Below are 19,604 nucleotides of genomic sequence, written 5' to 3'. Positions count from 1 at the left end.
GTGGAGGAAACACTTGGACAGATGGATGTTTCACAAACACATGCACATCTATTAGTTTGTGGACTGTGGAGAAAACCAGAGCAACATTGGGAAAACGTGTAAAATTATCTTTATATTAAATGTTTGATAATGGGGGATTTAGAGACACATCCATTCATAAATACACTACCATGTTTAGGTTGTGAAGAAGTAATGTTTTGAAGAAGTCTCTTCTGCTCACCAAGGCTGCATTTATTTGATCAAAATACAGTAAAAACAGTCATGTCAAATATTATTACAATTTACAGTTTTCTGTTTTAATATATTTCAGAATGTAACTCATCATTACTCCAGGCTTCAGTTTCACATGATCCTCCAGAAATCATAAAATGAATAGATAAGAGAACATATTTCACAGACATAGCATGTCATCAAGGCTCCTGATAAATTACATTAGACACAGACTCTTTATTCATGACTGAACATTTGACAGATACTTCATTCAGAAGCTGGTACAGAAAAAAAAAATAGCTACAAGATGTCTACCAATACCACAGTAAGCTAAATAAAACAACATGGCTTCTGAACTCGATCGCTACTTAAAGTTTTACAAACCAGTCGCTCAAAATGAAATCTAAGAATGCATCAATATTAACAATATATTCCAGGTTTTGACGGACTCCTTAAATTACTTTGATGGCTGGTTCTGAGTCTCTGACGAGTGGCCATTTGAATCGTCTTCAGGCAGAGCAGGCATGCTGGATGTTGTCTGGTGTGCAGGATTGAGGATTTCGGGCTGAGGATTGGACTGAAGATTGGGGTTGGACTGGGGCAGGAGGCTTCTTAACCCTGCAAACAGCTGGTTGACTAAAGCCTCCATAGATCGTGTGTGTTCAGTCAGCACTCTAGCAATGAGCCGTTCCTCTCGCGCATGGCTCTGTTCCCACTGCCGCTCCAGCCACGTGTTCTGTGTCTGCTGCATCCTTTCAAGAAACTCTTGATACTGGCCGTGCAACGCAGCGCAACAAGACCTTCTGCGTCTGAACATACCTGAAAAAACACCAGAGAGAGCATACACACCGTCAGCAAAAGGACAGTGGCCCCATGAGATAAATTGAAATCAACAATATCAACCCGAATATTAGGGTGAAGAGGTTAATTTTTTTTGGAGTTGAGCAATTTCGTTCTTCTGATTGACACCAAAAAACAATGCCATTAGATTGTCCACATTATTCATGAGCGGGAACACCGTTTCATCCAAGCCTGCAGTATCCCTCTCAGATACTGAAGCTTTACCCCATTTTTTTTTATGTGTGTGTTTGGTTGTGTTCTTTTTTTATTTTATTCGAATGCTGTATCAACACGGAAAATGGTTATATGATTGTAAGAAATGCCTTAAATGTTGTATTTGAACAATCTATAATAAAAAATAAAAATAAAAAAAGATACTGAAGCTTTCGCACCTCGATCGCCCCCCGGTGACCGGCCCCAGTATAGCCGCCCCTCTGGGTTTTCTAATGGACGCGAGGCAAACTAAACAATAAAATTACACTTCAAATATTTTTTCCCAAAGTTATCATCACGATTTCATTTCAAGTGTTCGTTTTTAATATAAGTTTAGTTTTACTTAGTTATCGGATGCTATAAAAACGGGGGGTGTGACGTCATGATTGACAGCTGAGAGCGACGTCTTCTCTGAGTGAAGTTGTCACTGAGGCACTAACGGACTTTATTCGGGATTTTCGGGAGCAGATTGGAGCTTTAGCTTTAATTTCTACATCTCCATAACTGTTTATTTCACACCAACATAATGAATTGTTCTGCATCTGTGAGAGTGTGGGCGGGCTTTTGATATCGCGACTGTACTTCCTGCTCTACTTCCTGCTCTCTACTGCGCAACTCCGGTCCCGAAATCGCTACTGCGCAGTCTCGGTCCCAAGATGTCAGCGCCGTGCAGGCCGCCTGAAAGCTTCAACTCTGGCAAGCAGAAACGGATGATGTTGAGTCGTCCATATTTTTTTACGGTCTATGGTTTCATCACTGTGCTGATTTATACACCAGTGTAAAACAGTGGAGAATTGCGAATCACGCACACGCATGAGATCGCATTACTGCACGAGTCCTCACAGCAAGTGAGAGGATTTTTTTTTTTTAAAATTTGAATCCCACTGCATTATGGTTCTACGTCACTAGAAAAGACATTTGCATAATGCCAGTCTATGCGAACAACCTGACCCACCCTCAAAAGTCAATTTACAGACGACTGTTTCTTAAAGGGTTAGTTGAAAAATGAAAATTCTGTCAATAATTGCTTACCCTAATGTCGTTCGACACCCTTAAGACCTCCGTTCATCTTTGGAACACAAATGAAGATATATGAATAAATTAAGATTTGTTGAAATCCGATGGCTCAGAAAGGCCTTCATTGACACCAATGCCATTTCCTCTCTCAAGACCCATAAAGGCACTAAAGACGTCGTTACAAAGCCCATCTCACTACAGCAGCTCTACAATCATTTTATGAAGAGACGAGAATAGTTGTCATGACCCTGGGCTGATCTGTCCGTTCATGTCCTGTCTCTGTCATGAGTTTGTGTTTTGGAGCACTTGGGCTTGCTTTAAGTCACCTTGTGCTGTGCTGTCACTGTGGTGTCTGGTCCCACCCCCTTGTTATTCCACTCATTACCTCGTTATTGTTTCACTCTTTCCACCTGTGCTGTACCTATTAGATCTCCTATTTAAGTCCCTCTTGTGTGTTGTCTTGTGCCAGTTCGTTGTTTGGTGTGGCTGTGCAAGCACTCCTCTAGTCTGGTTGTCTGGTATTCTCTGAGTTTGGATTTCTGTCCTGTCTTTGTTAGACCAAGCTTTAAGGACTGTTTGCCTTTGGTCTTCATCTTTTAGTTTTGTTTTCTCTGCTACGCTTCTGTTTTCCTTAGGTGGATTCCCACTGCATCTGGCCCTGGTCTCGCTCTCTAACGCTGACCACAGATCTCCTTTGCTGCCCTGCTTCACGTGCCATCTGAGCGCCGCCAGCCCTGCCTACTCTGTGCCTCGTGCTGCGCTTCTCCGCCTGGTTCAGGCTTGATAGTCCTAATATTCTTCGGCAGAAGGCTCTGCTATTGACTCGTTACCTTTTTGGATTTTTTTGTCTGGTCCTGTCCAGATTTTGATAAGACTTGTGACTCCTCTGTTCTGCTGTTTCTATCTGGACTATTGTTTATACCCGTTTGGGTTACTCCTGTTATTTCAATAAACTGTATTTTGGTGCCTGCAGACTGAGTCCGTGTCCCGATCTGACAAGTTTTTGTGCGCAAAAAACCTAAATAGCGACTTATATAGTGATATAAGCCAATTTCAAAACAAGGTTTCGAACCGCTATGAATCAGCGTATCAATTCATGATCTGGATCAAACTGCCAAAATTATGTGACATTGGCGATCCGAATCATGAATCGATTCATAACGGTTTAAAACTTTGTTTTAAAATCGGCCAATAATTATTGATTTTCTAATTACTGACAGAATTTTCATTTTGGGGTGAACTAACCCTTCAATTCTCTGAGTTAAACACAGGATTTTCTTGAAAGATGGGTCAGTACTCAGCAGTGTTGCGGGTAATGCATTACAAGTAACGATTTACGTAATCAGATTACTTTTTCAAGGGACTAGTAAAGTAACGCATTACTTTTTTTAAAAATGTAACGCAAGCAGGGGTGTAACAATACACTCATGTCATGATTCGATATGTATCTCAATACTGAACTCACAATACGATATGTATTCCGATATTTTAAGCCGAAATAAAGATTTTCTTTTTAAATTTTGTACTTTTTTATTATTATATATTATTATTTGTGTTTTATTATCAGGACTTACAAATGTTCCCCCATTGCATTATTATACATTCAACATTATCTATAGTTGAAATATAGATATGGAATACGATTATTAATGTAATAATGTCACATACTCTAAACTTTAATTTTTTTCCTTCACACATTATTTACGCTTTCATTGCAGGCAGAATCGCTCCCCATGCCTGCTATGTCCTGCCTCTCCCGCTATTAATGCAGTATGTAAAAATGAACCATCTGAAATGCTTTGAATAATCATACTACTAAAACTAAATGTCATCTGGTGATTTAAATGATGTTTGCGCTCTCACTGAGGAACGCCGTTCCGGCAGCGCGTGCACTTTTAAATGATCAATGCAATCCAGCAGAGCTCTAATCACAAGAGAGCTCGTCAGAATGACCGCTCTCAAACTGTAAACATTTAGCTCATACAAGAATTTTAATTCTGCATTTCCTCTCTCTCATGTTTTCGCGCGTCACGCAATCATTTGAACGTCCGTGTTTACTACAGTATGTGCGTCGTGATAAATATATTCATCACATGAAGCCATTGTGTCTCTTCAGAAGACTTGAAGACTTGAATTAGACACTCGATTAGTTATTTTGACATGCCTTTATGACATTCTTTGCATCTTTTAAGTTTGAGAGGAATGGACTTTAAAAATGGAGGGACATAAATCCCTCAGGTTTCATAAAGAATATCTTCATTTGTGTTTGGAAGTTAAATAAATAAAAAAAATGACAATGGTGAGTACATGATGTCAGAGTTTACATTTGTGGTAGCCTACATTTGGTAATTTGTGTTTGGGTGAATTATACTTTATGAATCGGCCTACTACAGCAAGTTAAGCCTTGGATAAAACAACTCTATATCGCGAATCATATCGTTTCCATCAACTATACATATCGTCATATTTTTATATCGTCATATTTTGTATTGCGATATATCGTTACACCCCTAAACGCAAGTAATGCTGCGTTCCAGGCAATCCGTGTCCTGTGTTATTCCAACTTTCTACTGGTGAAAGTGCACTGGAACGGCAGTCAAACCCGGGACTTCCCACCCTTGAGCTCTTTCTAGTGACGAGTTCTGACGTCACATCGCCCACGAAACAACAGTGGCAGCCCCTACGGATGCAGTACCAAATACATTTCCAAATATACAAATAATGTAAAATAAAAGGTATAACAGCTTCTCTTGCCTCATGTGCCTTTTTTATCCACCATTTCCCTCAAATAAGCAGGGAGTAAGCACCTTTGACGGTATAAATGATTGTAAATGAGCATAAGCCCCCTATCGTCCGCCATGCTTTGTTTCCATCTAGCCACCACAATTCCTCGTGCTCAGGCAGTTTGGCGTGACTTTGCCTGGAACGCTACAAAGTCGTGAGGCGTGGTTTGAAGTCGTAATTTACGGGCTCAAAAACCTGCCTGGAATGAAAGTTATTTTTTCACATTTATTTAACTGACAGCTTTTCTGTCCCAAAGTCCCCTCACTTGCACAATAAAGATTAAGTACTCATCAAAATGAATAAAATCAGTCAAATGCTAAATCAGAATACTTTGCAAACCTCCAAAAACAAATATTTTAATGCATTTAATCTACCTTTATTGACCAACGTCTTCCTGCTAACCTTCGACGATTCAGTTAAACCATGAGCAAAAATGTAGCTATTAGCAGAGTAATGTAGCAGAGTAGCACACGGAAAGGAGGAATTTAGAGAGAGTCCGACGAGTCGTTTGAGAATCATTGAACAATGTTGTGATGTGCAATATATATTATGAGAAAATTAATGTTTGTGACCTTTGATTGCATGGTCCCCTTGAACTTTTGCCACATTTCAGGCTTCAAACAAAGATATAAAACTGTAATTTTTTGTGAAGAATCTACAACAAGTGGGACACAATCATGAAGTGGAATGAAATTGATTGGATATTTCAAACTTTTTTAACAAATCAAAAACTAAAAAATTGGGCGTGAAAATGATTCGGCCCCTTTACTTTCAGTGCAGCAAACTCTCTCCAGAAGTTCAGTGAGGATCTCTGAATGATCCAATGTTGACCTAAATGACTAATGATGATAAACAGAATCCATCTGTGTGTAATCAAGTCTCCGTATAAATGCACCTGCACTGTAATAGTCTCAGAGGTCTGTTTAAAGCGCAGAGAGCATCATGAAGAACAAGGAACACACCAGGCAGGTCCGAGATACTGTTGTGGAGAAGTTTAAAGCCGGATTTGGATACAAAAAGATTTCCCAAGCTTTAAACATCCCAAGGAGCACTGTGCAAACGATAATATTGAGATGGTAGATTTGCAGTGGTCTGATACCCCTTCCAAGACCTGGCCGTCCCTCTAAACTTTCAGCTCATACAAGGAGAAGACTGATCAGAGATGCAGCCAAGAGGCCCATGATCACTCTGGATGAACTGCAGAGATCTACAGCTGAGGTGGGAGACTATGTCCAAAGGACAACAATCAGTCGTATACTGCACAAATCTGGCCTTTATGGAAGAGTGGCAAGAAGGAAAAAAAGTGTTGTTTAAAGTTTGCCACAAGCCACCTGGGAGACACACCAAACATGGAAGAAGGTGCTCTGGTCAGATGAAGCCAAAATTGAACTTTTTGGCAACAATGCAAAGCGTTATGTTTGGCATACAAGCAACACAGCTCATCACCCTGAACACACCATCCCCACTGTCAAACATGGTGGTGGCAGCATCATGGTTTGGGCCTGCTTCTCTTCAGCAGGGAAAGGGAAGATGGTTCAAATTGATGGGACGATGGATGGAGCCAAATACAGGACCATTCTGGAAGAAAACCTGATCTACAAAAGACCTGAGACTGGGACGGAGATTTGTCTTCCAACAAGACAATGATCCAAAACAAAGCAAAATCTACAATGGAATGGTTCAAAAATAAACATATCCAGGTGTTATGCCGCATTCACACGGGCGTAGGCGTTAACGCTTCCCATTTACTTTGAATGGGTGACCTCATCTGTTGCCGAACTGAATTGTGGGTTCCGTCGCGGCGCTTCACTCACGTTGCAAGCGGCAGAAGTTGAAGAATTCTCAACTTTTCAAGCGCCAGCGCAGGCGTCATCCAATCAGATCGCCGTATGCAAATATCCTACAGCAGACGCTAGCCAATTGCGTTCATTACAGCTCCGTGAACCATCCAGACCATAGACCGTTAAAACTCCAGACGCAGCTCCCGGACCACTACGTGATATTCTTCCTGCTGTCGGTGCTTTTTCAGGATTTAATGTTCTTAACAGCTTCATGCACCTGTGCAGTGCGCTGACAACAACTACACGGGCAAATCCCACTCACACATACAACCAAATCGGCATTCATTTCGTCTCACAGACTAGCTGTCATAAAAAGGCGTTTTTTTGTGTTGTGTTTTTGTCCAAGCGGCAAGTTAATGTGATTGGCTGTTGTCACTATGACGATCGCGTCAGCACCCAGCTTCAGCCACGCCCTCCGTCAAGCGTTAACGCCTACGCCCCGTGTGAATGCGGCGTTAGGATGGCCAAGTCAAAGTCCAGACCTGAATCCAATCGAGAATCTGTGGAAAGAACTGAAAACTGCTGTTCACAAACGCTCTCCATCCAACCTCACTGAGCTCGAGCTGTTCTGCAAGAGGAATGGGCAAACATTTCAGTCTCTCGATGTGCAAAACTGATAGAGACATACCCCAAGCGGCTTACAGCTGTAATCAAAGCAAAAGGTGGCGCTACAAAGTATTAACTTAAGGGGGCCGAATAATTTTGCACGCCCAACTTTTCAGTTTTTGATTTGTTAAAAAAAAAGTTTAAAATATCCAATAAATTTCGTTCCACTTCATGATTGTGTCCCACTTGTTGTTGATTCTTCACAAAAAATTACAATTTCATTTTATGTTTGAAGCCTGAAATGTGGCAAAAGGTCGCAAAGTTCAAGGGGGCCGAATACTTTCGCAAGGCACTGTAAATTGGTTGTAGGAGACTCCAAAACAACATTAGGAGCCTTTAAAATGTTCATATTTACAGCTAAAATAGGATGAGATTTGTTTAGCAGACCTTGAGCAGGAGGCTGCTGGGAAGTGGATGGCTGTGTGGATGCGATGCTGTCTGTAGAAGTGAATGGCTGGGTGGGTGTGGAGCTTTCTGTAGAGGTGGAGCTCTCATGAGACGCTTGCGTGAGGATGAGCGGTTCATTCTCCGTTTTCACTGAATGGACCTCTTGAATTCCACCTGCTGTGTCATCCACTCCATTATCTTTGGCAGACAAACACACGTGAGGTTAGAAATTCATAAATCTTTCACAACAACATGCTGCTTCTTCTGAGTACTGTTACTATTGCACTGCATTTATGTCCTTGTATTCATCCTTATTCATTATTTGTCTGTTTTCAAAATGAGCTTACGGTCGTAAATTATTTTAATTGAACTTTTATCTATGTTTATTTACTGTTCCACTTTGAATGTGACTAAAATGTTCTACTTGTGTGACTGTAATGTTACTGTAATGTTATACTGTGACTAAAATCTTATACAGACCTTTTCCTGGAACATTCTCACCTGGTGGAACAACCTACCTATCTCAATTCGAGCAAAAGAGTCTGTAGCCATTTTCAAAAAACATTAAGACATATCTTTTCCAGCTGCATCTGATCAATGAAAGACTAGAACTTAACTATCCAATTCATTTTTCTGTTTGTTTGTATATGTATTATATATATATATATATATATATATATATATATATATATATATATATATATATATATATATATATATATAAATAAATAAATAAAAGTTTGTGTTCTGTTCGATTAACTGTGACTTCTTACAGCACTTACAGGTTGTTGCCCTTGTTTTAGTTGCTTCTATTGCTCTCCTCTTTTGTAAGTCGCTTTGGATAAAAGCATCTGCTAAATGATTAAATGCAAATGTTATACTTGAATAAACTCACTCAGTTTATTCATACAGCACATTACAGTCAGTTATAATCAGCGTGTTTAGTGTAGTGTATATTTTCTCAAGAAAACTTCACCCAAAGCTTCCTCTTCTTTTTTCTTTTTTCCACATTATCTATACAAAAAAAATTGTTTCAGTACCATGGTGGTATCTGATGGTAATATCACGTGGTGCAATACTTTATACAACATGTACTCAAGACATATGATAAATACCCAGGTATCATCGTTTTAAAACAAACCAAAACATGATTCTACCCTGGTACTTTTTTCTTTTTTTCTTACAGTGAAACTTACCATCACCATCATCATCATCATCACCATCATCATCATCACATTCACCATCCTCAAAAGTGAAGCATTTGCTGTCCGACAAAGGGGATCTGTCTTTGAAGTCATTGCCAACTTCAGTTTGGTTTGTCGTAACAACTAAAGGCCTGTGTCCAAAGATTTCTTCCATTGTATCAAAGTGTCTGAATGCCGCATTGGAGCTGCTGGTGTTTTTCTTGGCCTTATAGTAAATGGATTTGAGGGTTTTCCAGCGATGTTTGACTTGATCACATGAGCGCGCAAAGCCTGCCCCTTTATGCCTGGCACAAACCTTCCTGAAGATCAGGCTGTTGCGGTTCTTCCGTCCGTCTCGGTATCGGTCTATGTTCATCTCTTTCAAAGTTTGTAAAAGGAAATCTGTCTCTTCCTCGCTCCAGAAATGTGTGCTTCTTCGATTGCTTGACATCTCTGCCTGGATCTCGCAGAAGCCGCAATTACTTCGATATTAATGGATATTAATAGAGTATAATAGGGTATTCAGAATAAGATGTTAAGAAAAGACAAAATTCAGACTAACGACAGTTGTTTGATTCGGAGTAATGTATTGTGAACGGAATGGTGCCTGTGAGGCTGCGGATTTAAGCAAACAGCCAATCACAGGGCTGCGTTCCGCCCCCTTGTCTGTCGTATGCCCAATTTCAATTGGTTGTAATCTTTGAGGTGCAGTCTCATTGGTGTGGTAGGCTGTCAGTCAAATGTCGGCCAACCCTTCTGACGGCAATCGGATTATAGCGCTCACATGACTAATATATAATCCTACATGTAAAAATATGAGAAACATGACCCCAATACGTGCTCTTATAAACATGGTCAGTAAATACTCGTACATAAAGAAGGAAGTGGAATGCTGCTTCTTACTGGTAAAAAAATACATCACTTTTGACTTTCATCAGTTTTGACTTCTTTCTTTTTTTAATTCAAACATCTGACATTTTGATTTTACTAAATGAACAATAATATAAACCATTTCGCTTGTTCAACACCGGGGTTATCAACTTCTGACCTATATGGACCCCTCACACAGGCAAAAGCTGCATGAAAATGCTCCATTGATGACAATAACAAACCCTCACATCATGATAAACAGTGCTGATCTCAACTTTCACTTAACCTGTATTCACTGTTAATCGATTTAATTACGTTGATAAATATGCATTAAAAAAAACTTGGGAATATATCCTATAACTTATTTTATATTTCAGTGCGCTTGTGAGTTTTTGCGATGGGAGAACCAACGCTTTTCAAAGCTTCGAATCAATTGAACCAAATGATTCGCAAAACCATTTTGATTCACTGTTTCGAAACGCCATGCGCTGGTGACCCCTGCTGGTCAGAACTGCGTAAATGCAACAACTCAGGTCAAACATGCATACAAATACCTTTTACAAACCCATTATACATGTTTTATCGAAAGTAAAGTCTATAAAATCATCTAATGAATAAATATCAAGTCTCTGTATAATATGTGTACTTTCATCAATTTTCAGAGCTTGTTTGTTTATTCCATGGATGGTTGAACTAAACAGGCAAATAAGACACTTGTAACTACTATTATTCCTTTTAATTATACTAATGTCTATTTAAAACATCTACAAACGTATAAAACTGATCAAAGATACTTGTCCAATGGTTCTTAGTGACTCCATGAATCATGGGTTCAGAGATCATTGCCCCTCAACCATCTAGCAATGCCTTAGCAACCTGCACCCAGCCCTTTTAAAAAAAATCCTAAAGGATTCCAATAAGAAACCTGTACAGGATTCCATTAAGTATTTATATCATATTTTGGAACTATTCCTATAGGATTCCATTGGGAATTAGGATAATATGGATTAGGATACTTATGTCTTGTCCTATACGATTCTGTGGGAATTGTTTTATAATACAATACATAAATATAATCTAGGATAATTTCAACAGGCTTTTAATAGGATACAATTAGGTCTCTATCTCTCGCTCTATAATAATAATAATAATAATAATAATAAATAAGAGTATATTTTTTATTTATTTTTACAGGACACAGGACAAAGTGAAACTCCAAAAGGATTTTTTGACAAATACCATAGCAACGCCCTACCAACCACCCTGAACACCGTAGCAACAGCCTAGCACAAACTCAGTAGTCAATACATCCTAGCAACCGAATTTTGCAACTGCAAACACTACTCACATTTTCTTCAGGAAATTTATAGTCAAAATAGTTATTATAGCGTATCGAAGCCTATTTTACTGTTTGATTCGCGCTTCGAATGACTGAGTCGAAACAAAAGATTCGTAAAGGTTTCGAAGCTTCATAGAGCTGTGATTCGAAATCGCCCATCACTAGTGACTTTTATTTTGAAAACATCATTGCCACGTCCACTGTTGTCATTTAATAGCTACAAACATGCTGCTTGCTTTTACTGTGTTTATGAGCCGTTCACTGACACATTAATTATTTATAGCTATATATGCTAGACAAGAGGGATAAAAAAGTCGAGGGTATCCGTTACTTTTTACGAGTTATTGTTCTTCTGTTTCAGGAAGTTGCATCCGGCTTCACGCGCGTGTGGATGTAAACATGGACAGGCCGGACGCCACATTTACTTTGGCTTATATGGTATTCGCGTTGTGTTTTGTTTTCACGCCGAATGAGTTTCGTTCGGCCGGTTTGACGGTCCAGCACTTGTTCTCGGAGTGGCTGGGCAGCGAAGACATTAGCTTTATCCAGCACCACATTAGACGGACGACACTCACGGTGCTCTTCCACAGCTTCCTGCCGCTCGGTATGACACCGTACACACACCTTTCTGTAGTGGGTTAAACATAATTGATGTCGGTATGTAATAAAAATCAAATTCTGAAGTCCTCGTGTTGTTGGTGTTCTACTGAAACCTAGCATAGAAAATTTTCATTCTACACAGATTGCTAAAACTGCCCATATTGTTGTCACATGACCGTGTCACGTGCAAATGTAGCTCATCAATGTGTTTTGAGGATTAGATGGGATAGTAGTCATCTTTTTAACTCCAAAATGGAACATTTATTCAATATTTAGACATTTCAATATTATCCAGTGGCCCAAAATTATGCAATTAGGTGCAAATGCTATTATTTATTTGGACAAGCAAGATGAAATTCTGATATCATGTGGGTGATTATATCATTTGGTGTCAAATGTCAATGTTTTTCTGTTTCTTTATTTATATAGCACTGTATAATTACAACTTACAAACAAGTAGTACAATCATAAGACATAAGTCATTTTTAAAATGCCAAAGAGAAAATATAAGTGTTTAGCCTAGACTTAATGACAAAATTCGGCACCCTTCTGATAACTAGTGTTATCTTATTCCACAAATTGGGACTGGCCACTGCAAATGCACAGTCACCCTTGTGTTTAGAGCTAGTTCTGGGCACTGTTAGGAGTGCAAGAGCACTGGATCTAGAGCGAGCATGACTTACGAGGAGGTCTGCCAGATAAGATGGAGTGGGATTATTGATGGACTTTTAATACCAGAGGTGTAAAGAGTACCTGAAACCCATTTTTGAGTAAAAGTACAGTAAAAAGTACAGAAAAATTACTCCATTACAAGTCACCAATTCCAATACAATTTGAGAAAGTCTTAAAGCATCTTATTTTAACAGTACTTAAGTATTTAATACTAAATATAGGCTCACCGATGCACTATTCCTCAACACCTAAGAGACATCACATTGAAAATAAGAAACAATTGATTTGTGAGATAAGAAATCATGTTTACCGGTATTTTCTAAAATCAAAATAAAACTGAATCAAGGTCGACACAACAGCATCTTAAAAGTCTAAGTGAAGCGCAAGTGCACAAAAAGGTCTTAAGTAAACCAATATCCCTCAAAAAGGTTGTCAATGTAGAGGATTTAAAATAATGTTAAGTAAAATTAAATAGTCAAAGCCTTCTTGCACTGGATGTGCTGGTTTCGGCTGCAGTCATGACCTCATCTCATAAATCAAACTCCTGCGATTCATCAACTAACCTGCTAATGCACTCATGTAAAGCAGCTTTGCTGACAAGTTAGGGTGAGTAAATGCAAAGCATACAAGATATAGATATAGATTAAGTGCCCTTAGATGGGGATATTGCTTCTAACTATCTATAGCAGAAACAAACTGCTGCAGAAAGTGTTAGGTGTCATGCAAAATGTAGCGTCTAACTGCATTACTCAAAACAAATGTATTGGAGTAAAAAGTACATTGACATGTTGAAAAATGTAGTCAAGTAGAGAGAAAAAGTTGCTCATTTCTTTGATGCTCAGTACAAAGTAGCCAAAAAGATACTTAAGTACAGTCAGTAACTAATTACATTTACGCCACTGTTGAATACCAAGCATTTTGAACTCGATTCGGTATCTTACAGTTAGCCAAATTAATGAGACAAGAATGGGAGGAATATTTTTGGGGGGTCAAAAGTCTAGCGGCAGCATTCTGCACTAATTGCATCCGAGCCAGAATTGACTTCTTAATAACCTGATAGAGCGAGTTGCAGAAGTCTAAGCAGAAAGATAAATAAAAACATGAATGACTAAGTATTTAAAAAGTTTAAAAACAGCTCAACTTTTGCCATTTGACATACAACAGCTTTAAAGGTCCCGTTTTTTGTGTGTTTTCAAAGCTTTGTTTGTGTTTACAGTGTGCAATATAACATGAGTTCATGTTTCACGTGTAAAAAAAACAACAACAGTATTTTTCACACAATTTACTTATCTGTTCAGCGCTGTTTCCTCGGTCCTAAAAACGGCCTGATGATTTCCTTGTTCTATGAAGTCCCTCCTTCAGAAACACGTAACGAGTTCTGATTGGGCCAGCGCTTACCGCGCTGTGATTGGACAGCAGCTTAGCGCACTTTGCCCGGAAAGGTCCCGCCTCTTACCATAACGGGGAGATGCAAGCGCTGAATGCGCGCTCTTCTCCACGTGGGAGAGCAACGAGACCACGCCCCCTATTTTGCGTGTTCTTGTGGGCGGAGGGTTAGTCAACAAACGGTTGTAGTGACGTCATTCCTGAAGGAAGTGCAGGGGTGTCGTCCAAACCGGCCGTTCGCTATAGGCTTTGAAAGGGAACTTCTGTTAAATAAAATATCTCGCTTGGCATTGAACTTTGAGCTTTATAATTTTACAGGTATTATTTATGCTCTAACAGCAACATTACACACTAACTAAAGTTTGAAAGATGGGATCGCGACGAACAGGACCTTTAATTTGTCTATCCATTTTAAGCTCATTATCAATTTATGATGCTCAATTTTTTAACACATGATCGTATATTTCTAACTGTTCGGTATTCTTTCTAGTGCTGCCATAGCAGACAAAGACCCAAATAAAATAATTTCGGTTTGGATTCATTGAGATGAACATTTAAAACACATTGTCAGCATAGCAGTGAAATGACATCCTGTGTTTCATGTTGATCATTTAGAGTGGGTTAGGGTTAATGCATCTGATCATGTGTTTTCCTCGCATGAACATAGTGTTTCTGAATCCATGTTTTTCTTATTTTGCAGGATACTACATAGGAATGTGTTTTGCAGCTCCTGAACAGAACCTCATGTACATCCATCATGCAAGTCATGGATGGCAAATGTACTTTGGGCTGTCACTGGGCATCCAGCTTTTGAGCTGTGCACTTGCTTTCTATTGGTCCAGACGTGGATGGGCTAATCATCCGATATGCCAGGCGCTCAGCACGCATGCCTTACAACGCTCCAGCTGGAGGGCCGTCGCCTCATCCATCAACACAGAGTTTCGCCGCATCGATAAATTTGCTTCCGGTTCTACTAGTGCAAGAGTGATTGTCACCGATACTTGGGTGATGAAGGTCACGACGTACTCCTTGCACGTTGCCTTGCATCAGGACTGTCATCTGACCGTCACAGACTCCAAGCATCACAACCTGTCGCCTGAATTAAACACACCGGTGCAAATCGTCACCATCACTGTCGCCAGTATCAATCCCAAAGTCAAGCCTTTTGACATCAGGTAATTTCATGTTTAGGAAAGGGATGTGCCTCCTTTCATTTTCTTCAGTGATGTGCAAGGGTCACTGTACTTTCCCTTGCAGGCTGAAATCCACAGAGTACGTCGAGCTGCAGGAGAAACTGCACGCACCCATCAGGAACGCCGCCAACGTGGTCATCCATTTGACAATGAGTGAGCTCTTTCTGGAGACCTTTAAGTCATATGTGGGCTTGAATGAAGTCTACAGGTGTCCAAGTGGCCAGGTGAGCACTAAAACAACCAGCACTCACTTTTCTCTCGTTCTTTTATAGACATTTCACAGACTTCTTTACTAGATTGAACCAAAGCAGTCAGCTCCAAGAAGCAGCATATCAAGTACTAATTCATACTATGAACCCTAAAAATGATGTGATGAATTGGTTATGTAAGGCTAGAAGCTTACGCTGCCATCCTGAACCAATAGTCAGGGAAAAAATTCATTATTCAGTTATTTGTCTGACTCCAATTAATCAAATTAAAGTTGTTGATTCGTCAACATCTGATTCTTTAAAGTTAAAGGGATACTTCACCGCTTTTTCATATTAAACTAAGACGAGTTGATACACACCTCTCTTGTCTCAGTGTGTGCTCTTAATCTCTCTGATGCGCGGTGACGATCTGATAGCATTTAGTTTAGCCCACTAAGCCCACTTCATTCACTATGGTACCAAACAGAGATCAAGTTAGAAGCGACCAAACACCTCCACGTTTCTCCTATTTAAATACAGTTACACAAATAGTTTAACGATCAAGTATGGTGACAAAATAAAACATGGTGCTTTTCTAAGCGGATTAAAAAGGAGAACTATAATGTGTGGTGGAATAGTACTTCTGAGAGTACGTCGCCTCGGCACAGTAAAAAGTCCCGGCTGAAAAATCCTCTCCCCCTGAACTGGGCTTAGTGGGCTAAGCTAAATGCTATCAGATCGTCACCGTGCGTCAGCGATTAAAGGGGTACTTCAGCGCTGGGAAGATGAATCTGTATTTAAACTGGGTCATCAATGTAGTAGAAATGTGAAATTATTTTTGAATTTGGTGCCTTCTAGACTGAGAAAAGACAAATGTATTTGTCTCATGGGGATGAAAGACTACAATTCCCAAAATGCTTTGCTGCCCTGTGAGGCCATTCCCAAAGCCACCGCTACTGGATTACTGTGACTGAGTTGGAGAAGACACTACAATTAAAAACTGAACGTGTCTATTCAATATAATGAGTAAGTCGCCGCACGAGTGTCACAGCACTGAGCACTAACTGCAGGAGTGAGATAAATGAGCTGATGAGCTCTCGTGATGAGAGCTGAGGTCATCGCGACTACACTCGCGGAATACAGTCACAACGCGTGTTCAGTCTGGCATGTTTCAGTTCATGCCTTTGCAAGCTTAACTTTCATATAAATTAATTTGAGAAGTTAAAAGACTTACATTGCTCACCATAGCTCCGTTTAAATGAGTGCCTGTAGCTGCGAGCTGAGCTCTGAGTGTGATCTCCATCCCCATGCACGGGTTCAAAACATGAGGAAATGGCTCCCTCTGCTGGCTGTAGTCTTTAGTATTTAGTAGGAGGAATCATAGGAGAAATTTTTCCAGATATAAAATGCATAAATCTCGTCTCAGGGGGATATGAGGGGGGAAAGCACAATCATTTAAATATACTCAAGGGTTTCTACTGATACAAAGCCATATGTTAATCGCTGAAGTAACCCTTTAAGTGCACGCACTGAGACTAGAGAGGGATGTATCAACTTGTCTTAAAGCTACACTGTGTAACTTTTTTAGTTTATTCTTAGCTAAAAACACTTAGTTCCTTCAAAAATATATGTGCGCATTAATGTATATTTACTTCTTTCAAGTTATAAAGTATTCTCATAAGTTTATAATATGCCATTGAAAATACATACGGGTGAGGGGTTCGAATGCCGGTCGCCATGTTGCTCCTCCATCTTGAAAGTACATTAGCCAAAGAGGGACATACCCGTAAATTCAAGCTTTGCCTTTCGCGTTTTAACACTCGATGGCACCGTGTCGAATGTGAAGAGGGGGATTGCCGTGTTAATCTTGGACTAAATCGGCCACCGTAGGAGTTAAAACGAAATCAGAATTGAGAGGAACAGAAACTATTATTCACTGGATGGTCATAAACCTTTACACCGCTAGATGGGGGAAAATATTATACAGTGTAGCTTTAAGGGAATAACAGTTTAATATGAAAAAATGGTGGAGTAGGTTATCCCTTTAAGAATGTTTATTTTTACAACTGGAACATAGTATGTTTTTAAAGAAACCTGTAAACTTTTCCTGTTAGGAACTTGAGCCATGTATTGGATGCATGCAAGTCAATGCCAACGTGAAGCTTGTGCGCCTGTGCCAGGGAGACGGCGAAGGCGAATGCCAGCAGTGCTACTGCCGCCCCATGTGGTGCCTCACCTGTGTGGGCAAATGGTTTGCCAGTCGACAGGACCAGCAGCAGCCGGAGACGTGGCTGAGCAGCAGGGTACCGTGTCCCACCTGCAGGGCCAAGTTCTGCATTCTGGATGTTTGTCCCATTAATTGAGGAGACTGATATTAATTCAGTTCAGTCTTTTCATGGCTGTTGGCCTTTATGACACTGAACCTGGTATTTCTGAGCACTTCTATGTGCTTTCTCAAAACCTTTGTGCCTCCAAACAAGCTACAAACATATCTAATGACAGCGAATCTCATGCCCTGTATGGGCAAAAAATTAAATGTGTATGTATGTATATATGTATGTATGTATGTATATACCATCATAGTAATATTTGTTACAGTATATTTATTTCTATTGGGGAGAATGTGCCTAAAGTTCTGAAGATACTGTCACAGTACAAAGGATCTGAATGGTAGGACTAAAGATGACCTGGGGTCAGTGTGAAAGAGTTAAAAATCAAGATTAAAAGTAATGTTACCAAGATAATGTTTTCTAGATATAAATGGAATTTGTTCAAATAGTCTGGTGATAGTCTTGAAAGCATCAGTAATGTAGTAGAACAGTGTGTCATTATAGCTGTATAATTTCCAGTTTGTTGCATTTTTTATGTAAAGAACGTAACATTTAATTATAAATATTTCTAGTAAATGTGAAGGAAAAAAAAAAGATTGCTAAAATTGACCATGATGGTATTTTTTTTAATGAAATATGAGACACTTTCTGAGATACACATTTTTTATAGCAGAAATGCAAAACAAGTTTATAGAAAATATTCACATAATTTGATCACATGCACCTTGCCTTAATTCAAACTTTGACAAATGGAGAAATTCCATGTTGCTTAATTCTTGTAATAAAGTTGAATATATCTGATGCCCACCCGATTATTTTAATTCAAATTATTTCTTGTAATGTTTTAGACACGCGGCTTCTTGTTTTGTACATGCATCATATTCATAATGCACGTGGTAATGTGCCTATTGCATACACACATTATGTACATGCATCATAGCCATAAGGTTTATTGCTTTGACGTTTGATCCAGTTTAGCTCCACATAGGCCTGTTATTTATCTAACATGTCCGGACGGTGGGGATGGGGCTTTAAAATGAGGTGTTGGTCTTGAGGCGGCGTTTCACTGGACTCAGATGTCACAGGGACACACATTCATAGATCGAGCATTTGCTGAGCCAGCTGTCAATAAAAGCGTTTCTTTGGCTAACAGTAAAGCTTGGAATATACTCTGTAAGAATAAAGATGTGTTTTTATTTTCTCGATGTGGCAAGAACAAAGTTAGCTCTGGCCAGTGCATTTCATACTTCATGAGAAAGCAGGTGCCGATCATCTGCGTTTCTCCACATTAACCACGCCCACTTTAAATCTCTGACCAATCACACAATAGTTCTCGGACACCCGCAAGAAAAAAGTTCTGCTCAGGCGATGTGCCGAGAACAAGCTGCGAGAACTCCCAAACCTGGGCTGCAGCCCCGAGCGAGAACTTGTTTCTCTGTTCTTGCGGAGAACTGATACTCGGTATCGGTAAGAACAGAGAGCTGCGAGAATAAAATGACGTCAGTTTTCTCGCAGCTTGTTCTCGGCTTTGTAGATAGAACCTTTTTGTTTTTTTCAATAACAAGTCCCAAAATGTACACAATTTAAAAAAAAAAAACATTACTTAATGTAAATAAATTGTCACAGAATAAGAATGTGAATAACTCAATTTTGACAAAAACGTCAGATTATAATTCCAAGGGGACGAGGTGTTAACCACATTTTCTACTGATTGAGAGAGCAAGTACTGCAGTAGATTGACTAGAATGCCCTATTTTACTGCCATGAATATTGTAGAACAATTCCATAAGCCGATAAGCCAAAGTGCCACAAGTCGGCGTGTTCCTCTAAAAGTTTACATCAAAGTTTCAAGTTCAGAACGTAGGCTAGGCTGCAGCTGAAACGTTCTCATTTTTAGCAGAAGGTCATGGTAGCCTATAGAACTTTGAATCACGTTTGAGTTGA

The 19,604-nt window shown here is 39.6% G+C and overlaps 2 protein-coding genes across 2 annotated transcripts; one reads left to right on the top strand and one right to left on the bottom strand.

Moving 5' to 3' along the window:
• Nucleotides 1-218: 218 nt before the first annotated feature.
• LOC137092192 (uncharacterized) lies at nt 219-10,259 on the bottom strand. The gene is made up of 3 exons (XM_067456452.1): nt 9,095-10,259; nt 7,899-8,096; nt 219-1,029 (listed from the first exon to the last, which is right to left on the bottom strand). Exons 1-3 carry the CDS (start codon nt 9,531-9,533, stop codon nt 668-670), a joined length of 999 nt encoding a protein of 332 aa, XP_067312553.1. The 5' UTR covers nt 9,534-10,259; the 3' UTR covers nt 219-667.
• Nucleotides 10,260-11,479: 1,220 nt separating this feature from the next.
• Nucleotides 11,480-18,467, top strand: tmem129 (transmembrane protein 129, E3 ubiquitin protein ligase). The gene is made up of 4 exons (XM_067456450.1): nt 11,480-11,895; nt 14,650-15,124; nt 15,207-15,366; nt 17,445-18,467. Exons 1-4 carry the CDS (start codon nt 11,691-11,693, stop codon nt 17,691-17,693), a joined length of 1,089 nt encoding a protein of 362 aa, XP_067312551.1. The 5' UTR covers nt 11,480-11,690; the 3' UTR covers nt 17,694-18,467.
• Nucleotides 18,468-19,604: the final 1,137 nt, after the last annotated feature.

This window comes from Pseudorasbora parva, chromosome 11 (genome assembly GCF_024679245.1).
Source record: "Pseudorasbora parva isolate DD20220531a chromosome 11, ASM2467924v1, whole genome shotgun sequence".
Classification (NCBI taxonomy): domain Eukaryota; kingdom Metazoa; phylum Chordata; class Actinopteri; order Cypriniformes; family Gobionidae; genus Pseudorasbora; species Pseudorasbora parva.
The sequence above is the reverse complement of the archived record's forward strand: the minus strand, read 5'-3'. Positions and strand labels throughout refer to the sequence as shown.